General features: G+C 44.9%; 2 protein-coding genes across 6 annotated transcripts in view; one reads left to right on the forward strand and one right to left on the reverse strand.

The window, feature by feature from the left end:
* Positions 1 to 394, reverse strand: part of RGS20 (regulator of G protein signaling 20) — a 74038-nt gene extending 73644 nt beyond the window's left edge. The window contains exon 1 of the mRNA XM_082601779.1: positions 214 to 394. Coding sequence (XP_082457905.1) covers positions 214 to 378 — 165 coding nt within the window. The 5' untranslated portion in view covers positions 379 to 394. The remainder of the gene's footprint in view (positions 1 to 213) is intronic.
* ATP6V1H (ATPase H+ transporting V1 subunit H) overlaps positions 1 to 23108 on the forward strand; it is an 82265-nt gene that overhangs the window by 25631 nt on the left and 33526 nt on the right. For 2 of the 5 annotated variants that reach the window (XM_082601757.1, XM_082601760.1), the window contains 6 exons: positions 3885 to 4094; positions 6494 to 6640; positions 12346 to 12448; positions 13408 to 13497; positions 17725 to 17838; positions 20714 to 20818. In XM_082601757.1, coding sequence (XP_082457883.1) covers positions 6528 to 6640; positions 12346 to 12448; positions 13408 to 13497; positions 17725 to 17838; positions 20714 to 20818 — 525 coding nt within the window. In that variant the 5' untranslated portion in view covers positions 3885 to 4094; positions 6494 to 6527. Of the gene's footprint in view, positions 1 to 3884; positions 4095 to 4923; positions 5118 to 6493; positions 6641 to 12345; positions 12449 to 13407; positions 13498 to 17724; positions 17839 to 20713; positions 20819 to 23108 lie in introns of those variants that run through there. The other 3 variants (XM_082601759.1, XM_082601758.1, XM_082601756.1) reach the window with 2 other exon arrangements.

A 23108-nucleotide genomic window follows, 5' to 3' on the forward strand; every position in this document is an offset into this window, starting at 1 on the left:
GGGAAGTTGTTTAGATTGGAGAAAATGGGAAGGATCAGGTAATTATTATCAAGGTTCTAGTTTTTCTCTTGGGTTTGGTTTGGAAGCATTTTTGATAAATCATCAATAAGATAAAGTGAGCACTGACACTAAAGCTTGATTATGGTTTTCTATTCTTTCTGGATAAACCCCTTCCTTGTCAAGAAAGGTCACGGACTGTGGAGATGGTCTTACCTTGACATTGTGCCTGGCCATGGTGCCTCCTTCATTTTCCACGGTTTCATGAATGTTCACATTATATTCCTCAGCCCTAGGCGGGAACAGAAATTGTATCTGCATAGATGGTCTGGAGAAATGTTTCTGGAGGTCTTCTTGGTCGTCTGGGGAAAGCCTAGGCATGTTTGTACAATAAAGTCTCCAAATGAGTCCTGTAGCTTGATTTTAACACCACGAGCTCAGGGTCCACTCTATTTCTCTTCCTTTGGCTGGTGCTGGTCTGTCGCTCAGTCTGCTGGGGGCCTCCCTGCAAAATTACATCAACTGAAGCAAAAGGATTATCTGTGTTGTGGGTCAGCAGTTTATCCACAGACCGTTAGCTCTATTCCAGGATGAGCCTCTGATTTTGAGCACCCAGGTATGTTATGACTGCCCTCTACAGGTAGCAGTGTATTCCTAATTCAAATTGAATGCTAAATCAAAGCTGAAAGACATGATTCAAGCGATATATTGCTTAGTATATCATGATAAAGGAAATAGATTGCGTGGCAGAGTTCTGTGTTCGTAGTGTGTGATACTTGACAGTTTGGGGCTATACACTCAAGAGGCAGAGGAGCCACCTGGTCTATCTAGGTCTCTTAAAAGGTCACTTTAGTAGCAGTCAGCTTTGTGGATGGAAATGTGTGCTAAACTCATACCCAAACTTAACCCCAAGGATTATTACACTTTTTACTTAGGTCATATAGAATTAATTGAAGTGATTTTCTTAGGCGGTAACTAGTCCTCTAATGATTAAGCCAAGACTTGGCTTCTACATCATACTTCCTATTTGTAAAGTGCTTTATAAATATAGGATTGTTAAACAGAGTGCAAATAGATAGACCGTAATACCTTTTTCTCAAACGGTATCTAATGCCCAAGTAGCCTCTGCTGGCTCTGGGGGTGCACAGAGGTAAGGATCCCAGGTATGTATTACTGGGGACTACAAACTGGAGAAGTTTCCTTTATAAAATGATCCCAGGCCCCCAAAACTGACATACAAAACTAACAGAATTCCCAGCAACATCCCAGCTTCCTTTTTTGCAGAAATTGACCAAGCTGATTCTAAAATTTATATGAGATTGTAAGGGACCCAGAATATCCAAAACAATTTCAGAAAATAAGAACAGAGTTAGAGAATTCACACTTCTCAATTTGAAAAATTACTACAAAGCTACAGTAACTAAGACTGGGGTGCTGGCATAAGGATAGACACATATATCAACGTAATAGAATTGAGAGTCCAGAAATGAACCCACACACTTATGGTCAGTTGATTTTTGACAAAGGTGCCAAGACAATTCAATTGGGAAAGAACTGTTTTTTCTGCAAATGGTGCTGGAAAAACAGGACGGCCTCAGGCATAAAAATTAAGTTGGACCTCACACCACATTAAAAACTGAACTTGGACTTCCCTGGTGGCGCAGTGGTTAAGAATCTGCCTGCCACTGCAGGGCACATGGGTTCGAGCCCTGGTCTGGGAAGATCCCACATGCTGCGGAGCAACTAAGCCCGTGCGCCACGACTACTGAGCCTGCGCTCTAGAGCCCACATGCCACAATTACTGAAGCCCGTGTGCCTAGAGCCTTTGCTCTGCAACAAGAGAAGCCACCGCAATGAGAAGCCCGCACAACGCAACGAAGAGTAGCCCCCCCTCACCACAACTAGAGAAAGCCTGCGTGCAGCAACAAAGACCCAACGCAGCCAAAAGTAAATAAATAACTAAATTTATTAAAAAAAAACTGAACTCAAAATGAATCATAGACCAAAATATAAGAGTTAAGACTATAACACTCTTGAACGAAAACATAGGAGAAAATATATGTGACCTTTGATTAAGCAAAGCCTTCTTAGGTTCAATACCAAAAGCGCAAGTGACAAAAGAAAAAAATAGGTAAACTTGACTTCATCAAAATAAAAAACATTTGCTCTTCAAAGGACATCATGAAGAAAGTGAAAAGACACCCACAAAATAGGGGAAAATATGGCAAATCATACATACATAATAAGGGACTTGTATCCAGAATATAAAAAGAGCTTCTAAAAAAAACAACTGGAAATGGGTGAATTGTCTAAATAGACATTTCTCAAAAGATATGCAAATGGCCAAAAAGCGTATGAAAAGGTGCTCAACATCTTTAGCCACTGGGGAAATGCAAGTCAAAATCACTAATGGATACCACGTCACACCCAACAGGTTGGCTTTAGTAAAAAAGACAGACCATCACAAGTGATAGTGAGGATGCGGAGCGACTGAGACTCTCATCCACTTCTGGTGCGAGTGTAGAATGACGCAGCCACTTTGGGAAACAGTCTGGCAGCAGCAGTTCCCTTGTAGATATGCACTGAAGCAAGAGAACTGAAACATATGTTCACCAAAGACACGCAAATGTCCAGAAATTGGAATTAACCCACATGCCCATCCACTGGTGAGCAGATAGACAAAGTGAGGTATATCCACACGATGGAATATTATTCAGCCATAAAAAGTAATGAAGTACTGATACGTACCGCCACATGAATGAACCTTGAACATCATGTTGAGTGAGAAGAGCCAGTCACAAAAGACCACATGTTGTCTAACTCCATGTATAAGAAAATGTCCAGAACAGGCAAATCTATAGATACAGAACATACTGATACATTAGTGGTTGCCTAGGGTAGGAGGGTCTGGGGAGAGATGGAGAGTGATTGCTTATGAGTAAGAGGTTTCTCTTAGGGGAGATGAAAAATGTTATTACACTGATTTCAGTGATGGTTGCCCAACCCTGGGAATATACTGAAAATCTGAGGGTCTAAGGACCTGGTGTTTGGCTCCAGATTCTCAGAACGAAAATGGAATAGGTGGTATCAGTAGACTCAAATTAACCTGTGCGATTTCCGGAGCTGGAAGGGACCATCAGGAGTGTCTTGTCCTCCTTCCCATCATCTTCTTCATTTTGTGGACGGGGAAACATGCATGGGGTATCAGGTGATGTGCCCAAGGGCTACATGTGATAGTACAGTTGGGACCAGCCTCCACATCTCCATACCCTGGGGCGGGAAACCATGGCTCTGCACCACCCTGCAAACCAAATCGTTTGCGTTTCTCTTTAAGGATGTCATTTAGGTCACCAGCCTTTTCCTCACTTCCCCACTCTCATTTCTGCATCTTCTATTCTGGTGTCAAACATTGGAGGAAACATTTCCTTTGAACATTTGTTCATTTCTCTTAGCACTTTCCCCACACTTGTAAACATCCTCCCTCTCAGAAACTTCTTTCTACTTAAAAATTATTGGTGTGAACGTTCTTTCAACTTCTTAAGTTTAATTTGATAATGATTTTTATCTAAGTAAGTCTCCTAATAAAACATTGCACACACACAGTGCTCCTGAGATCCTAGTGAACGTTTTTTCATATTTGAGGGGGGGTGTGTGTGTGTGTGTGTGTGTGTGTGTGCGTGTGTACATCTAGTGGAACTGCAGCATCGACTGGCATTTCCTGGAATTCTCTGTAAAGCAAGTGTCCTGGAGATTGCAGGAAGGAGAGTTTGTACGAGAAAAGAATTTTACAATTTGTTAAAGGTGAGGAAAGTACTTATTGACAAATGTGTATTTATTCTGCATTATTCCCAAGTATAAGGACATTTCCTAAAGGGTCAATGTAACAGGCAGGATGGAGAGACTTGCATCTAAGAGCATAAACATCTCAGAGTGCGTGGGAGCTGATGGACTGTTAATCCATGCAACTCCTAGAGGAAGCTGAAGAAGGCAAGGAGATGGATTCTCCTCTAGAGCCTGGGGAGCGGCGTGGAGGACTCAGCCCAGCCAAACATCCGCAGCCCAGTGACACCCACCTCAGACTTCTGCCCTAGAGAACTGTAAGATAATACATTTGTGTTGCTTTCAGCCAGTAAATCTGTGGCAATTTTTTACAGCAGCAATACAAAAAAAGAACACAATATTATATACTATTCCTACTGTGTTTATTTGTAATCAGTGTATAATATTAGTTTTGTTTTCCAAACTTGACCTAAATTTAACATTTGTAGGAGAAATATATTGGTTATACCTACAAATCTCTTTCAACAGTTATCAAAAACAATATGCTATTAGACCCGCTCACTAGTTGCAGTGTAGCGTTACTCATTACTATCTTAAGATAAAGAGGGAAGCTGAGGCCCTGGACTGGGGAAAACTTCGGCTCAAAACGGGGTTTTCAGAAAAATACAGGGTGCTATTAAATTTGAATTTTAATTAAACAGGAATAGTTTTGTTGTTGTTTTGTTTTTTTAGTATAATTGCAGCTGTGGCATGGAACATCCACTGTTCGCTAAATCTGCAGCCCTAGGGCAAGATAACTTTTGTGACCCATGTCTCAGCATCAGTTTCATATTGAGACTCGGAATAAGAACGCCTGCTTCACTGACTTGTCAAACCCAAGTGAAAGTCAACCGATTTCAAAGCACTAAATTAAACTTTTCAGAATGACGGTTGAGCTAGATGAGTTTTGGCTCGGACTCCGTCCACGGGGCCGCCGGGTATCGGGGTGCGGGGTCTCCGCGTGTCCGGCCCGCCCCCAGCCCCCAGCCCCGCGCTCAGAGGAGCCGTCTCGCGCGCAGGGCGCTCCTCTGGCTGTTTTGGGCCCTCCCGGCCCCCGCCTTCCGGGCGGTCACGTGCCTCCGCTCACGTGACCGGCGCTCCTGTCATTCCGCTGCGGCCGCTGCGGCTTCCTCCTGCCTGTAAGGCCCTTCACGTCCGATCGGTGCCGAATCGCGCTCGCTTTCTGGCGCCGCGTCCCCAACGCCGATCAGGCCTCCGGACTCGGCAGGAGACCCGCCTCGGCGCCCCAGCACGGCGGCGGTTCCGACTCCGGACCGCTGCATCTTCCCGTCGCCTTGGGGGTGCGTTGGAGGGTCCCGCGGGTTCGCTGGGTGAGGCCGCGCTCGGGTCGTGCCGTCTGCGGCCTCGGCCCCGGTCCCCGACTCCTTCCCCGACCCCGGCGAGGCGAGCTTGCGGTTTCTCCGCTTCCCTGGAGCGCGCTGGGTTCTGCCGCCCAGGCGCCGCCTGGCCTCCTCCGGCCCCGGTTCCCCGATTTTTTGCCTTCCGGGCCTCAGCGGGGTTTTCGAAACTGCGGAGCCTTCCCCGCAGGGAAGGGCAGGCGAGAGAGGGTGGACGGGTGAAAGGTGTGCTTTCCCCAGGATTGGGCCGCGGCCCTGGCCGGCTGGGGGTTCGAGTTGTTCAGGGACCTAGGTGACCGCCCTGAGGCACCTTCAGCCGCCGCAGGAGGGGCCGCTGGGGCTGAGCCCGCTTGATTCCAGGTTCCAGCTTGGCCCGGACGGCGTCTGTTTTCACCTGGGCCCAGCCAGTCCGCATTGCCCGTGTTTGTTCAGGCAGCACACACATCCTCAGATGTAGAGGTTACTTCCAAACTGACTAAGGTCATTGGGATCCTGGAATAGAATTTGGGGTGTGGTTTAAGCTTCTTTGTGGTCATAACTATGAGCTTATATTTTGTAAACCGGAACTTGTATTTTGTGTCGTGATAAAATCAGGCTTAAGCTTTTATCTTTAAGTTTAGGAGTGAGAATTACTTAAAAGTTCATTATTGTAGGATCATATTATCACACCAGTCTCTCATTGTTGGGTGTGCCTAAACTGTAATCTTTATTTGTTTCAAAAAATTCTCCCAATATTGATTTTGAAGCTGCTATAAATTTTGATCGAAAAAAGAAAGCTCTGTCTTCTAAGATACTGCATTCCCACTTTGGGTGTTAATTTGAGTAAATAATGTTAGAAAGGACATGTAGGTTTTTCATATGCCACTTTAAAATGATGCTTACTAAATGTAAATAAAATAATTGGTCCTATTTGTACTATGCAGGTTCTTATTTTTTCTCTGTCAGAAGAGGAAAGTTGATTTCAACTGTGTACATTTAAAATACTTTCCTATTTTGTATGCCTATTCTAAGCATGGTTTCTTAATTCAATATCTTAAATGGTTACTTTAAAAATCTTACTGCGATATTGGTGCCAATAATTAGAAAACCTTTCCTGGAAAAGTAAGAACCTATAGAGAACACTTCTATGGAACAGTGTATAACGGGACAAGATTTGAAATATAATGGCACAACTATTTAATATTTAGGATATTTAGTATTTGAGTTGAATGCTTGTAGAGATTAAGGTGATAATGATGCTCTTGCTAATAATAATAGTAGTAGTTGTTAAAAAACAATCACACCTTGTATTCTGGTTTTACCTTGCATCAAAATTGAAGGTCCGCAGAAAAACATTCACGATCATAAATTTAGATGACCAAGATGGATATCCGGGGCGCCGTGGATGCTGCCGTTCCAACCAACATCATTGCTGCCAAGGCTGCAGAAGTTCGTGCGAACAAAGTGAACTGGCAGTCCTACCTTCAGTAAGTGCCGATTTGCTGTGAATCATGGGTAATCATGTGCCTTTGCTTCAGACTTTTTCATGGTCATGCTTCTGTGAGAGAAAAACTGGAAAAATACTCATAAATGTGGAAGAAGACACTTCCTCCTTAGAATAATTAGCTGTCACAGGGAGACCGCTTAGTGTGATGGAAGCAGCTTGGGGCTCTAGTTGGGAGGCAGCACTGGCCACAGCAGTTTCGACCTTCTCTGCCTGCAAAGTGGTGCCTGTTTGGATGAACGGGAAGCACAGGAGGCGTGTTCAGGCCCTGGAGGGAGGAAGAGGATGACGGGCAGAGCCTGCCCGACGCCCGCCCCGTGTGCCTTGGTGATCAGCGTGGGGGCGGGGGGTGTTGCAGAAGGGCTCAGACAACTAGCAAAGAGCAGGTGTTTAAGTTTCAAGACTTGGGTTTGAATCCTGGTTCTTGTGTCTACCGGTTTGCTGATCTTGGCAAATCCCTTAACTCCTCTGAGGTTCACTAAAGTAAATGTGAAATGGGGATACGTATCCCGTGGGAGTGCTGCTGAAATCATGTATTTAAGGCATTAGCACAGTTGAATACAAGCGCTGGTGTGTTGAATACATTCAATAAATTTTAGTTCTTTCCCCCTCCTTGCGTGTGTTAAGATTTAGCACGTGGGTGTTCTGTACTTATCTCAAAGCGAGTGTTCATTTTTTTTTTTATAAATTTATTTATTTATTTTTGGCTGCGTTGGGTCTTCGTTTCCGTGCGAGTGCTTTCTCTAGTTGTGGCAAGCGGGGGCCACTCCTCATCGCGATGCGCGGGCCTCTCACTGTCGCGGCCTCTCTTGTTGCGGAGCACAGGCTCCGGACGCACAGGCTCCGGACGCGCAGGCTCAGTAGTTGTGGCCCACGGGCCCAGCTGCTCCGCGGCATGTGGGATCCCCCCAGACCAGGGCTCGAACCCGTGTCCCCTGCATCGGCAGGCAGATTCTCAACCACTGCGCCACCAGGGAAGCCCCGAGTGTTCATTTTTTCTTGACCATATTTTATCATGTTGACTTTACTTCATATCTCTTTATTTTGGTATATTCATAACAGTGAGTTATTAAGGAAATTCAGTTAAGATTTGCATGCGTATTTTGAAAAACAAATTGGGAAGGCTTTAGTTTAATATTTAGCAGTTTGTTTTGTTCTAAGAGGTATATGCAGTGTACAGAAATGATCCCATTTATTTCTGTTAATTTAGTTACTCCTTACGCATTTAATAACCACCTGCCAAGTTTGAGGCATTATTTCCAGACTTTGCGGCTACAGAAAGATAAACTCGTAATCTAGTAAGGAAGTCAGATATATAAACTGATCATTTGGAGATCAGATGACGATATGTTTAGGGGTCTATTTCTGGAGCCAAGGAACACAGTTTTAAATTCACTGTTGGAGGAATTAGAACTAACGGATAGTTCTATGCAGGAGTTAGATAATCACATTTGCCTTTTGGTTGGATTGTTCTTCCCTCAGTGTAGAGGGTAGATTTGTGGATGATAAGCCCGGAGCTAGGGACAGGTTAGAGCAGTATTCGGGTTGTGGGAATGGCTAGAATTGGAGAGACTGGAGAAAACCTTAGTGGTCAGTTTGATGTGTGAGGGTGAAAAAGTATCTAGGATGACTTCTGGTTTCCCAGTCTAAGGGAGAGGATTATGGTGAGGCCACAGATTTAAGGGCAGGAGCGAGAGGGACTTTCTGATCTTTTCTCTGGTCGTCTGTATCTATGTAATTGTTTAAGTCCCCTGTGAAATGAGGATTTTGAGCTCTGTTTCCTAATCTTAGTCCAGAGTGTGTTTAGACTAGAAGACAAGGAGTTTCATGTTTATAAAGCCCAACTGTTTATAACCTAAATAGAATAATATTGAACTCAATCATAAAGCACTGGCTGACGGGCAGGCATTCCCTCGCCTTGGCATTTGGAACATTCGTAGTTACAGGGAGATTTTTTTTTAATTTTTTTTTTTTTTTGCGGTACGCGGGCCTCTCACTGCTGTGGCCTCTCCCGTTGCGGAGCACAGGCTCCGGACGCGCAGGCTCAGTGGCCATGGCTCACGGGCCTACCCGCTCCGTGGCATGTGGGATCTTCCCGGACCGGGGCACGAACCCATGTCCCCTGCATCGGCAGGCGGACTCTCAACCACTGCGCCACCAGGGAAGCCCACAGGGAGATTTTTAATTGCTTTCTCTTCCCTTCCTCCTGTTCCAAGGCCTCCCCACTACATAAGTCTTAGTCTCCCTTTTTTCCTACTTCTGTTCTTTATTCTGTTGTCCAGCTCGTGGGTTTCCTTTATAGAAGCCGTCTACTCTGTATGTCTGTACACAGATGCGCCCCACATGTCAGCCGTGTGCCTCTGTTGAGCTGGCTGTGGGGACACTAGTGGGTGTGAGATGTCCTCCCCCCACCCCCAGAGCGCTCACAGCTTGTTGCGGGCTGGACGGGACCCTTGAGTTATCAGTGAATCTGATGCCACATTGTTTTCTGATAGAGTAAAACCCGTGGGAGAATCGCCCAGTGTCAAAGGCCAGTATCTCTCACACGTTAACATGATACTATGGAAGTCCTGTGCCTTAAAGTGTATTTACATGTGATTAAACTTCTTAATCATTCAGGTAGGCAGTCCATAAACGAATGGGCGTGGCTATTCCGGTCAAACTGGAATCCAGTAAAACTGTCCTGAGGATGCAAGAGTTAAAATAGTGTCCTTCGTTGCGAGTTTAAAGTTTAATGAGGAAGCAAACCTTTAACTGAAAAATTAAATAATGAGTTGAGGTAAGCATTAAAATGGAGACACATGTCCAGTTTTCCCAGAAAACAAGGAGGGAGCGAAGCATCAACCAGCAGCACCGGGACGTCCTCGGGGAGCACATAGAGACACCTGTGGGAGTCACGGGCAGAGGGGCCAGGGCTGCCGAGAGGGAAGGAGCCTCCGGGCGGGGACTGGAGACTCAGAAGGACGCGCAGGGCTCGGGAGCTTCAGGTCGGCTGGTGGAGCCCCGCCCAGGCTGCTGCAGGCCGGAGTGTGGCACCCACCCGTGCCAGCTCTGCAGGCCAAACACCTAGGAGTCGTCTCCTCTCTTCTCGTCCCTGACAATCCACCTCCCGTCCAGGCCCAGGTCCGCACATCCAGGCCCTGTCCCCAGTCTGACCGCCTCTCTCCAGGTGCCCCGCTGCCGCCTGGCACAGGCTGCCCGCGTCTCACATGTGCTCGCGGGTCCTGGCTGGGGGTCTCTGCTGTCACTGTTCCCCGGAGGTACAGTTTTAACAGGGCAGTGAGAGTCATTTCAGACAATGTGGATCAGACCCGCACGGACCTGCTGTGTAGCACAGGGAGCTATGCTCCATATTTTGTAATAACCTATAAGGGAAAAGAAGCTGAAAAAGAATCTCTCTTTCCCTCTCTTTCTTTCTCTCTCTCTCTCTATATATAGATATAGATATAGATTTTACTCTCTCTATATATATATATAGATTTAGATTTTATATATGTATCTGAGTCACTTTGCTGTACACCTGAAACTAACATGACATTGTAAATCAACTCTACTTCAGTTAAGCAACAGTGTAGGTCAGATCATGCCCCAGTGCCCCCAGCCCTGCAGCTGCTCTGCGTTCCTGCTCTTTCTCACACAGCCAGCTCACTGCTGCCCCAGCGTCCTTGGACTTGCACTTCTGTCTGTGGAAGTTCCTCCTGGATCACTTGGTTCATTAACTCCCTTCATTCAGGTGTCTGTGCGGGTGACCTCAGGAAGGTCTTCTCTAATCCAGCTAAAAGATGTCCTTTCCTCCCTACCTAGCTTTAGTTTTTTTTTTAATAAACTTTTAGAATCCTGACATTACGATATGTGTGTGTGTATTTTTTAAAGAAGTATTTGCTTTTGTGCTTGTGTATTTTCTGGTTTCTGCGCTGGAGTGTGAGCTCACGGGGGGAGGGATGTCCAGTTCATTGCTGTGTGGCCTATCCGTCAAGGTGCCTGGCACATAGCTGGCTGGCAGCTAACGCTGGCTGACTAGATCATGCATGAGCAGAGGGCTTGGAGGGTGCGGTGGAGACGCGCTTTTGGGAAAAGAAGTAACGTGCTTGCTAAGTCACATGTGTCATGGTAGTTTCATAGCAATTCTGTGAAATAAGTTTTCTGTCCTCATTTTAATGAGTAGACAGCTGCTCACGTAGGTTAAGTAACATGGACATGCTCATATAGGTTTTAATGAGTCAACTGATTGAAAAAGTTTTTGTTGAAAGCCTCTGCCTAGGTGCTAGGTAGAACTGCCTTTCAAATTCACAGTCTGACCAGATGAAAAGAGTAAAACAGTTGGGGGGTGTGTTTGACAAAGCTGCCTGGCAGTGTAGGTCAGGGGGCTGTGGAGGAGGGTTGGATTGGAAGCAGGAAACCCGCTGGACCGGGGCCATTGGGCTGAGCCACCCCGGCGGCGGGGAAGTGGGGAGGAGAGTGATGTCAGGGGGAAGTATTGTGAGGACGGGGCCCGAGCAGACTTGGCTCATCACAGAAGGGGCCGGAGTCCATGGCCTGTTAGACTGTGGGACTGTCAGAGGAAGATTACAGGTGAAATAATTTAAACACAGAAAGCAAAAAAAGGTTCCTTGGGACAAATGCAAGGAAGTTAGACTTCAGAAGGAATGGCTTGCCAAATAAAAACAAAAGAAAGCTGCAAAATTTCAAGATTACCAAGTATAACCTTCATAGTACACTTTCTCAATGGTAGAAAAACTGCATCTTTTTTCTATGATTATCCTATTTTAAAAGGTATGACATGCTTTTACATGTCAGCATAGCCAAATTTGGGGGTAAAATTGTTTGAGCTAGGGAGTTCAGGTTTATGAAAAAAGACTTCATTTATTTTGTGCTGGAACCAGGCAGGTTGGCATCGTTATCTTGGTCTAGCCTGGGGTGCAGAGTGCGTTTTCTCCTGACCAGCTGTGATATGTGAAGTGCTTAGTCTTAATGGGAACAGGGCACAGTGTCTGCTTTGGCTTCCATTGTCCCATCAGCCTGGCTGGGGGATAGAGTGTGTGGGGGGGTATATGTTCGTGACCTCAGTTCTGCTCCTGTAGGGTGTGGAGTGCCTGTGTCGTGTGTGTGATCTGTGAGTGGGGCTGGGAGAGGTCAGCCTGGAGTTCAGATCACGAGTTAGCAGTGCGGAGCGGGGAAGAAGACGGCGCGCGGGCCGATTGCTGGGAGGCTGGGGATGTTTTCAGAGAGGATTTGGTCACGTTTTTCTGGGTCTGAAGGGAAAGAATATGCTGGAGGAGATGATTGCAGCAAGTTGTAACAGGGGTTTTGTCTTGATAACTTAGATGGCCAAGTAAGCTGGCTGGGATGGAGATAGGCTGAGACTTGGATAAGGCCCAGAGGTGGCATTTTAGTGAGTGTTTCCTGTGGACCAGGCCCTGTGCTCACCGCCTCGTGAGAATTATTTCAGCCTCAGTTCTGCCCCTTAAAGGCAAGGGGTTCTTGTTCCCATTTTGCAGGTCAATTAGCTCCAGTCAGGGCCTGGGAGGCCCATGAGCAGTAGGTGGTGCGGCTGGACTCAGACGGCAGGGCCGTGGGACGCCAGGGTCTGGTGTCAGCCCTCGCAGAGAGAGGCAGCGCGTCCTGTGTCACTTGCGGCCAGTGGCCCTTCAACTCCTGCTGAATGGAAACCTTGTTCTTTCTTTCTAGAGGGCAGATGATTTCTTCCGAAGACTGCGAGTTCATTCAGAGATTTGAAATGAAAAGAAGTCCTGAGGAGAAGCAGGAGATGCTTCAGACGGAAGGCAGTCAGGTGATCAGTTCAGATATTAGACCATGAACACTGCCCCGTGTCATTAGACATTCTAGAAATTTTCTCAATGACCATGTGATGGTCCACTGTAGGTAGGCGTCATAATTTAACTAAAGACTCTTTTTTATTGGAAGACATTTGAGGGATCTCTAGTTTTCTTTGTTAATTTTGGAAAAAATGTCCTATTGAGTATGTTTATTCCTCCATCCTTTTCTGCATTTCTGAAAAATTTTTTCGAATTAGAATAGATTCCTAGCATGGAAATTACTGTTTCAAAGTATACAGTATGTTCAAAGTTGCTTAACCTTTCTGTTTTTTAAGCAATTTTTTTCTACTTTGTATTCTCACTAGAATAACATCTAACTCCGCTGTCCATCAGATTTTCTGATACAGTGCCCTGATTGGCCGAAGGAGCCCGTATACGATTCAGCCTGATTCTCACAACAATCCTGAGAAATTTGGGAGGAAATATATCATGGGTGCCAGTTTTGTTGAATTCTAGAGAGACTGTGACATAGGTGTTAAATCATAGGATGGAGACTGGTCAGGGCCCCCTGATTCCAGTGCCTGTACCGAATTCCTGTACTTGTGCTGCTCTGGTATTCTGTTTCCTAGTAAAAGCAAAAAACCCCCAAAAAACAAACAAAAGAAACCCAAAACGAATGATAATATTAGATTTGTCTACGTAACTTAGTCTTTACGGTTTTAAGAGTTGATAGTGGTGAGGTCTGTCTATTTAAAAATAGTAAACATTTTGACGTCACTAGAAATTATTAAAAAACGGATGCAAGCCCTAGTATGGTCCTCCCATACTTCATCACAGTATTTGTAAAAGGCAGGCATTTTCTATAACTGCATCCTAATTTAGGCAAGAGAAGTAATATTTTAATGAAATTCCATTAAAATGTTGTGTTTGCACATTTGAAAACAGTGGTTAACGTTCATTTCATTTTTTCTAGTGTGCTAAGACATTTATAAATCTGATGACTCACATCTCCAAAGAGCAGACGGTTCAGTACATCCTCACCATGGTTGATGACACGCTGCAGGTGGGTGTGTTCTTCACCTGACATGTTTGGTCCTCACCTTTTTGTGCTCTCCCAGTAACAGCACTTCTATAAGGTTTCACCTAGAGCACTGGTTCCCTTCCAGAGTGTGATAGTATATTTTCCTTCGTTGTGTGAGTTGTAATTTGCTAATGATGGTAAAGCTGGGATTGCCCACACACTGGCTACTGTGTTGTTTTTAGGATGTCAGGGAATCAGAAGGTCTTTTTTCCGTATTTCCTCAGAGTTCTGTGTTGGACAACAGCAGTACTCGGTGCATCCCCTGAGGCTTTCTGGATTCTCTGCCTACTCACAGATGATGTGGCTCTTTTCTTTCAGTCATTCAACAGATTTCAGTGCCCCTGTGTCCCGGGCCAGGGCCAGGCCCCTGGGGGTTTAGTGCTGACTGTAGTCAAGGTGCTTGCCCTCAAAAACATGGTGTTTTTGGAGAGCATTTTGGTTATCATCTGAGACTTTTCCAGTGATGTGAAGTTTCTGTTTACTGCTTTGTTGTCCCTACACACAGAGGGCCTCCCTTATTCACAATATTGTATCTTATACTCGAGTATAATCTAGGTTTAGATTGCTGGTATTGAGAGCAGTCTTTCTGAAACAGGCCAACTGGCTGCAAAATCCAAGGCCTGTCTGCACGTCTCAGGGAAAAGAGTCTTGAAGACTCAAGAGTCTGCCTGTCTCTTGAAGAAAAGAGTCGGTCTGGCTGCTTGGAGGGCGTCCGTCTGTTGGTTTACAAGGAAGAGCATTTATCGCTGGCCTACTGTGTGCAACCACTGGGCGAACTGTTCCTGAGGACCCGGAGGTTAGGAGAAAGGGTGCTGCCCATCTAAGGGCCATCGTGTCACTTACAGGGATGTTGTGATTTTATCAGCTCAGGATGGCTGTCCAGCCTGGGCTGATGCAAGCCCATCTGAGAATGATCTCCGTCTTTCTCAGCACTTTTTCCTTTAGGAAAGTAAGGTCAGGATAAATGGGGAGTGTTGTGGTCTGCCTTGGTAACCCTCGTTACTATGACTGGACTAGAATGAGGAGGCCGTGAGCTGGCCTGCAGACCCTGGTTTTACTGATACATACACACCCACCCACCCACCCACACTCACACATGCACAAATTCCCTCGATTTTTATACACATTTACAAACCCGTAAATTAAAAACCATGAGTTCACAGAAAGCATCTCCAGTTTGTGCCCTCCACCGCCCCGCCCCCGAGTTCACGCCAGCCCCCCGTTCCACGCTGGACTGTCTTCTGTGTTGGCGAGTGGGCGCGGTCATCTCGTCCTGTTACTCACTTGTTCCACCCGTGATACGGAGGAAGTCGGCTCAGAATTGCTGACCCGCATGCCCGAAAAAAAGCCCTTTGCCTGGAGTTCAGTATTTGTCTGCAGTACTTTGTCTTTAAACGAGGTTGTGCAGAGTGTTGTGTTCAGGTTTGTTTTAGTGTGGTTATGTTAGTTTTCCAGAAATAGTCAGCTTCATTTATTTTTGTTTGTAATCTCCTTCAGTTTTTTTCCTCATCCCTGTTGGTTTTTACTATTTTTTATTATGTAAAACGTTTACATGCTTCCAGAAGTCAGAACTATACAGAAAAGTATGTCCCCAGTCCCCGTTGCCCACACTCCCACCCACCTCTTGTAGGTCATAATATCGTAGACTTCTGTTTGTCCTTCCTGTTTTTCTTATTGCAAACAGATACACATGTACAGGTACACATGTATTTTCTTATTTCCCTCTCTTTCTTATACAGAAATACATACTAGACGTAGTCTGTTGTATTTTGTTTGTTTCACTTAACAATATGCCAGAAATCATTCCATTTCAGTTCAATCTCCCATATTTTTTTTTGACAGCTACAGAGGACATTAGTAGATATACCATATTTTACTTACTCGGCCTCTGATGTAATAGCCATTGAGGTTGGTTCAGGTACATATATATTGGGTTTAATAAAGTTTTATTTTTCAAAATGTGCAGTTGGTGGGACCACTCAGGCATCTTCCCAGCAGCTGGGGCATCCCCACCTCTGGTGTTTCTCGTGTAAGTTACTTGAGCTGTTTTAAAAGCCATCACTAGGTCTTTTCCTGTGGAGCTCCTGACGGGCTGGCCTGGCCAGGGAAGCATGAATCTTCCGTCTCTCAGAGGCAACAGCTGGGGTCACGAGCTTCCTACCGAGTTGGCCGCGTGTGGCCTTGTCACGAAGACCAGGTTCCTGAGCCTGTCCCGAATTCTGCCTTTGGGCCACTTCTTCCTTTTGGCTTTGCCCTTAGATCGTCCTCCGGGTCTTTGTCCTTTAGTGGCCGACTTTCTGGCCTCTTTCTTCTTGCCGTCTGTGGGGGCATCTCAAGCTCGGAGGGCAGCTGCTACCACTGAGGCCTCGCTAAGATGTCGGGCAAAAAGCGGTTATGATATTTTGTAATTAGAAATAATGCAGATAATAACCTTATGCAAATGTATTTTCCTATTGTTGGGAGTGTACTTCATGGTAAATCCTTAGAAATGGGGTTTCTGGATAAAAGGGAACCACGTATGCAGTTTTGTTAAGATATTGCCAAATACTCCATTTTGCATTCCCACCAACGTGTGAGAATGCCTGTTTCCCTACAGCTTTGCCAACAGAAGGCACTGTCAGGTTGTTACATTTTTGCCAATCAAGGCGATGTCCGAAGTAGGACATCTTCAAGTGTATAGTTTTATTTGTTCTTGTTGACCTGTGTTTATGGAAGATCTGTGGAGAGATTTAGACTTAGGTAGCTGCCATTAACCTTAGCTACTGATTAAACGTATTCTGACAATTGATTTTATTGGTAAAATTTTGGTTACATTGAGAAATTTGCGCTCACTTTTACCACGTTGAGTCCGTGTGCCATTTAAAGAATATTGTTATACATTTCTAATCCAGTCTTTTTTTTCTTAACACATCTGAATGGGAATACTTTGGGGGCAGAATTGCTTGTTTTTCCTCACGTGTTTAGTTTTTAGTACATAATTTTGAAGATTAAAGTGTTTTCTGTGCTCGCATATTAGTATCAGTTGCTCAGTGCCTCTGAGAGGGCTTTATCCTTATTCTGTTAAAGGTGTGGATTTGGGTGCCTGGAGCAGCAGTGGCTGGAGGTGCGTTTTTAAGTAGGAATCAAATCCATGAAGGACTAGTTGAGGAAGATGGGTTTTAACCTTAGTTAAACGTGTGACAGTTTCTGCTCTTTCTGTGTGTAGGGGACTTTGTTAATTTACATGTGCAATGAGAATTACAATTTTAGCTTTGAAAATAGTCCACCAGTGGAGTTAATGATGACCTACCTGAACTTCGAGTTCTTTGATGGAGTCGTTATCATAACCATTTCAATTGTTAGTCTAGACTATAATGATTTGTTACTTAAAGAGATAGTAGCCTGCTCCTCAAATAGGTAACTGCTAGCACAGACCAAAGTTAAAGCCATTGTATTTAAGAAGATTTAAATGTTGATCTGAGAGTTAAAGTTATTGTTTATGTGGTTATTTGTGCTGTTTACCAAATATTGCTACTTAACCACTGTGTTCACTTAGTGAACCAGATAGTGGATTTCAGCCAGCAATATGCAGAGAAAATTTCGGTGACAGGTAGAGTTTGCATGATTTCAACTAAGAATTAATTGTTCCTCTGATCTACCTGCTGGTATGCTATGCTGTTTTTTGCTGTCTTTATGTGCCCCGATTTTTCTGTCACAGTGTGCTCAGGGTAACCTAGAACATCCGAGATTTCTCTAATTCCCTGTTTCCCTGGCCTGTTTGTAAGTAGCTTGAAGTGCTTCCTGCTGATCATCCCATCTAGAGCTGAATTGGGATCTCTCTGCCCTACATGATTTTGTTTGTGTGGAAGGAGGGTGGAGGTGTCCAGATAGCACTGAGGGGGGCAGGCTGAGGAGAGATGTAACTCGGGTGCTACACCTGCAGGGGGTCTGTTATCCTGGCTCACCTGATTTAAACTAATCATAATAACTAAAGGTGATTTTACTTAAAACTATCCCCTGCCCCTGCCCTTCCCCCATCGTCACCCCCTGCCCCATTGTAATAATAACAGGGAGACAAATCTCATACCGACTGGAAAGAGAAAACATGGATTGAGGGGACATAAAATGAAGGCTGAGAAGCAGTGCATAATCGTTACATTCTTTAGGAAAATGCATTCTGATCAGTGATGTTTCTTTCTTTCTGTTTTTTTTTTTTTTCTTTCTTTTTAGGAAAATCACCAGCGCGTTAGCATTTTCTTTGACTATGCTAAACGTAGCAAGAACACCGCCTGGTCCTACTTTCTGCCCATGTTGAATCGCCAGGATCTCTTTACTGTTCATATGGTAAGTTTTGAGTTGGTCACATTTCTGATTCAGGGAAAAAATGCACCCGGGCTGGTTGTGACTTGGTAACGTCCCAGTACCCAGAGGAGTGACTGCTCTGACGTTGACTTTTCAAAGCAGCGCTTCCTTACTGGATGTTAGTAGTGTGGGGTGTTGGGAGGTCAGAGGAGGCTGGGTTGCTCTGACACAGTTCAACTTTGTAGAGCATTTGATGAGCTCATTGAGATAAAAGCCTTTGGTAGGGCTTCCCTGGTGGTGCAGTGGTTAAGAATCACCTGCCAATGCAGGGGACACGGGTTTGAGCCCTGGTCCGGGAGGATCCCACATGCCGTGGAGCAGCTAAGCCCGTGCGCCACAACTACTGAGCCTGCGCTCTAGAGCCCGTGAGCCACAACTACTGAAGCCCGCGCGCCTAGAGCCTGTGCTCTGCAACAAGAGAAGCCACCGCGATGAGAAGCCCGCGCACCACAACAAAGAGTAGCCCCCGCTCGCTGCAACTAGAGAAAGCCTGTGCGCAGCAACGAAGACCCAACACAGCCAAAAATAAACAAACAAATAAATAAATAAAAATTTAAAAATAAAGTCTGTGGTAAATTCACATGTGCAAACAGCTTTAGGTGGTCTGTGACAGAATTAACTGCATTTTACTATAGAAATTAAATTTTGCTTTGAAGCAGCTGTTGTGTTTAATTTTTATTTTAATTAAGTAGTTGATTAATTGCTTTTGAATATCTTAGATACACTCCTGTTTTAAACTTAGCCTGAAAGGCTGTCTTTGGAAGTGTCAACACTGAGCGGAAGGTCTGAGAGGACTATCAGAGAATCAGGCCTTTTCTGTTCCTAGCGCATTGTGGGCTGCAGGGGGCGCTCCTGAGGCTGCATTTCATAGACGCCTACATTTTCGCAGCAAGATCCACTGTCAGTGAAAGAGTTGAGCGCACGGTTTCTCTTTCCCTCCATATATATCTATATTCATTTATGTCCTAGTATGTTCGTATATTGTATGAAACATTCGTAAAAAGAAATTTAAAAGGAGGACTCATGAAATAAACTATTTTAAAGAGTACTTTAAAAAGAAAACAGTAATATATTTTCTTCTTTCAAATTGTGTAGAGGCTTGTTTTCACTGTCTGGAAACATGATTTAAACATTTTCCTAATTTTGATGGTCTTATAATAAAATTGACAAATATGTTAAAGACCAAATACACATTTAGGGTAAGATTCATCATTATCCATGGTGTAGCCAAGTCTGTGTTTCCATTTCTTTATGATTTCCGTTACTTTTGGCTCATCTTTCAAATTTTGAGGGTCAGATGCTCACTGGCTTACCTTGTGCTGATGAAGAGCTTGTGCTTGGAGAGGAAACGCCAGGCCTCGTGTTCCTTTGTCTTCGTCCTTTTGCTTGTGCTTCCACTGCTGAGATCATCTTTTCAATTTCCAGTTTCCTTACAGGGGTCCTTTCGTGTCACTTTTCTGTTTTGTGACAGGTCAGTTTAAGTTAGATGGCGTGTCTGTGAACTCACTTAGCGAGGCACGTGAAGACGACCGCATGTCACTGCAAAGCGAGGGAGTCGGGGTGCCGGGCGCTGCCCCCCTCCCCCGTGGTGCAGGCTCCCGAATATGCCGCGCCACACGCTGCCCTCTGTCAGCTCGCGCGCTGTGTGCACGTCTGGGAGCAGACCTCAGTGTGTTTTCGGCTCAGCTCATCAGCCTTCACGGTCTCTACTAGGATTAACTCTGAATGATGAGAGCTTTGAAACACTAACTTGCTTATAGAAAGAACTGAAAGAATATTTATTAAATTGGGTTTGTGGGTGGAGAAGTAGTATTTTATACTACCTTTCCCCCCCTTCCCCCCGGTACATCTATATCTATAGAAAGTACTGAAACCCAATTTATTAAATTGGGTTTGTGGGTGGAGAAGTAGTATTTTATACTGCCTTTCCCCCCTTCCCCTGGTATATCTATATCTATAGAAAGTACTGAAACCCAATTTATTAAATTGGGTTTGTGGGTGGAGAAGTAGTATTTTATACTGCCTTTCCCCCTTCCCCCGGTATATCTATATCTATATATTTCCAGATATATTGAGGTGTAATTGACAACATTATAAGATATTTAAAGTGTACAACATGATTTGATAAAATACACTTATACTGCCTATTTAATAAAAAAAATTCATGATTCATTTTTTTAACATCTTTATTGGAGTATAATTGCTTTACAATGGTGTGTTAGTTTCTGCTGTATAACAGAGTGAATCAGCTATACGTATACATAAATCCCCGTATCTCCTCCCTCTTGCATCTCCCTCCCACCCTCCCTTCGTGATTCATTTAATAGCTTGAAGAAAATTGAGAAGTTTTTGAGTGAGGAGAAAAGGGTGTTTGTTTCTGTTGAGAGAGATGACTATTCAATACCCAGGATATATTTTATACCAAGATACAGATTTGTAACTGAGAACTCGCAAGGGCTTGAATGACCGAGGTAGTGGCTGGCAGTTTGTTGGAGCGATTGCTCAGAACTCTGGCCAGTGATTTGGTGAAAGTCGCTAAGAAGGATTTTTGTGTTCTTTTGATTTTTGCTGGTCTTATAATGAATCCTAATGTTACTTTTGAAACTCAGAATAACGCGGGGAATATTGTGAAATTCTTAAAACACAACTGATTTTGATTCACTTTAATGGAAGTATTTAAAACTACATTTGACCATATTAGAAATATTTTTAAAAATGAAATGTAATCTATTATCTTTGAAGGAGTTGAGTGCTAAAAGAAATCCTGCAGCAAAATGGTTATGAGTCCTGTTTCTTAGGGTCTATGGTGTGATTTTTAGAATCAGTATAATATTCAAATGTATTTCTTATTTTTCAGGCAGCAAGAATTATTGCCAAGTTAGCAGCTTGGGGAAAAGAACTGATGGAAGGCAGTGACTTAAATTACTATTTCAATTGGATAAAGACTCAGCTGAGTTCACAGGTAAAAGACTTTCCTCTTAGTATCTTTGAAAGGAACATAACGTCCATGTTCCCTAAAGCTATTTATGGTAATTATGTGAAATTACAAAAACTCTATGTTAAAAAAGAGGCATTCTGAGTTTGATGTGTCAGCCACGCTGCTTGCAGGTCTGGTAGGGGCTTCACCTTTTCTGCCTGTGACTGGCTTCAGCTCAGAGCTTCCTGTCTCTTCTGCCACTCGGGGTTTTCCCTTCATGCATTTCAGCAGGTAGGGAGGATTTCCCTTCCAGGAAGGTGGCTGCCGAGATCACACGGGTTGGAGGATTGGAAGGACGCACACAACTCCAAGGGTACACTCATGTGAGGCTCACAAGAGAGGAGGAGAGACAGTGCGATGGGCGAGCATCTCTGCCCTGGGACTCTGGACCACCCACATCGGTGCCAGGAGTCTTGGTTTGGGGAGAGTTCTTTAAAAGTGTGCAGTGGGTCCTTTATGCCCTCTGGTCACATACCCAGGCCAAACTGTCTGACCAGTCACACCAGTAAACAAACTGGCCCTGGCTGCCGCCAGGAGGGCTTCAGACTGCAGACAGCATGGGACAGCTCATTAGGCAGCCCGCCTCTAGTCCTGGCCAGGAGGCTGTCCCAGGCACCACTGGGTGGCCTGGGGCTGCTCTCTCCAGCCCGAGAGGATGTCTCCCTCAGTGACTCCCTCTCAGGATTTCACCGTGTCCTCGTGGGGTTTCATTTAAGCCCAAAGGGAAACACGAAGCCTGCTTGCTGTGGTCTCGCTGCTGTCAGGGCCGTCAAGCCCGCTTCTTCGTGGAGGAGGACAGCTTTCGGGGTGACGGCCGGCACATCACGAGTTTTCCCATTTGTCTTCTCGGTTCCCCAGCACAGGGCGGATGGCGGGACACTCCTGACGGCTCAGTGGAGGGTTTCTTTTCCTTTAGGCTTCCGGTGACCAAGTGAGAGGTGGTGAGGGGCTTGGAGGGAGTGAGCCACGGAGAGGAGCAAGCTGACCTGGGTGGGGAGGGCGGCGGATCTGTATCCGGAAGGAAAGGCAGGAGGGGGCGGGCGGGACACGGAGGATGGGCCAGGAGAGGCCATGCTGGGAGGCCTGGTGGCCTCAGGGCTAGAGGACAAGTAAGGGCCTATTTGAAATGAAGGCTTGGAAAGTTGTAATTTAGGTTGCTGGTGACTTTATGATTTTAGTAGATTTTTATTTGAAGTATGAGAGAGACACCATGACATTTTGCTTCGATTTATTTTTTGTCTTATCATTGCCTGCCTTTTTGTGGGGGGAGCCTAATAACCTTTTCTGTTTGGATAGGGAGATTTTGAAGTGTCTTGGAACAAAATCAGTTATTTTTTCTGTCAACAGCATACATTTTAACACTCTTTTGGGCTTAGTTTTTAAAAGTATTTTTACAAGAGCCACAAGTTTTGCAGATTTTACTGAGTTTGTGAGGTATTTCAAAAAGAAGATACTTAGAACATGAAAAATACATATGTGAAGATGAGATGTATTTATTTCTACATGTGTATCATTTGGGATCAGAGCGCTTAGTTAAAGGGGTAACCCGCCCCCCCTTTCTTTTTTCCTCTTATGAGATTAGTTCTCCCTTTGAAGAAACTTCATTCTGCTTCAGTGTTAGGCATGGTCTGGTGGTAATAAGACTCTATGCTAGCTGGACTCATAAAATGAGATCTGGTAGCAAAGGATGCACGCTGCAGTGTGCCGCTAACCTTTTGGGTTGTTTCATCTTAGACTTTTCCTCGTAGGAGTAACATTTATGCTGTGCCTCACAGATGATTGGTTAGTTTTAGAATGATTAGCTGTGGTTGTAACCATGTCCAGCAATCGGGGGGATATTTCTCCGGTCACTAGTGGAAGCGGAGATTTCAGTGTCTGGAACTCTTTTCATTAGACTTGGTGTGAGACAAACGCTCTTAAAGACCTTTCTGTATCTTTCCAGCGCGCTTGCTCTTTTTATCGCGGAGTCTTTGGCCTTGTTCAGTTACTGTCTGGTGTTGCTGCTTTGCACGTCCTGCCCCAGGGAGAGGCTTCAGGCCCGTCCAGCCGTGCCTCAGAGTCTGGTCGCTGCTTCCGCTGGGCTCTGGCTGGCTACCACCCTTGCTGTGGGCAGACATTTGTCCACAGCCTTTGATCAGGGTGCAGTGACAGGCATGGAGCAGAGGCTTGCTCGGGCTTTTATTCTCTACTTTTTTGCTTAAATGCCACGTGATAGCACTGTATCTACAAGGTCTCTTTTTCTCTATCATAAGCATCTTCTCCCTCATAAAAAGGA

The sequence above is a fragment of the Mesoplodon mirus genome (genome assembly GCF_964341445.2).
Source record: "Mesoplodon mirus genome assembly, chromosome: 16".
Taxonomy (NCBI): domain Eukaryota; kingdom Metazoa; phylum Chordata; class Mammalia; order Artiodactyla; family Ziphiidae; genus Mesoplodon; species Mesoplodon mirus.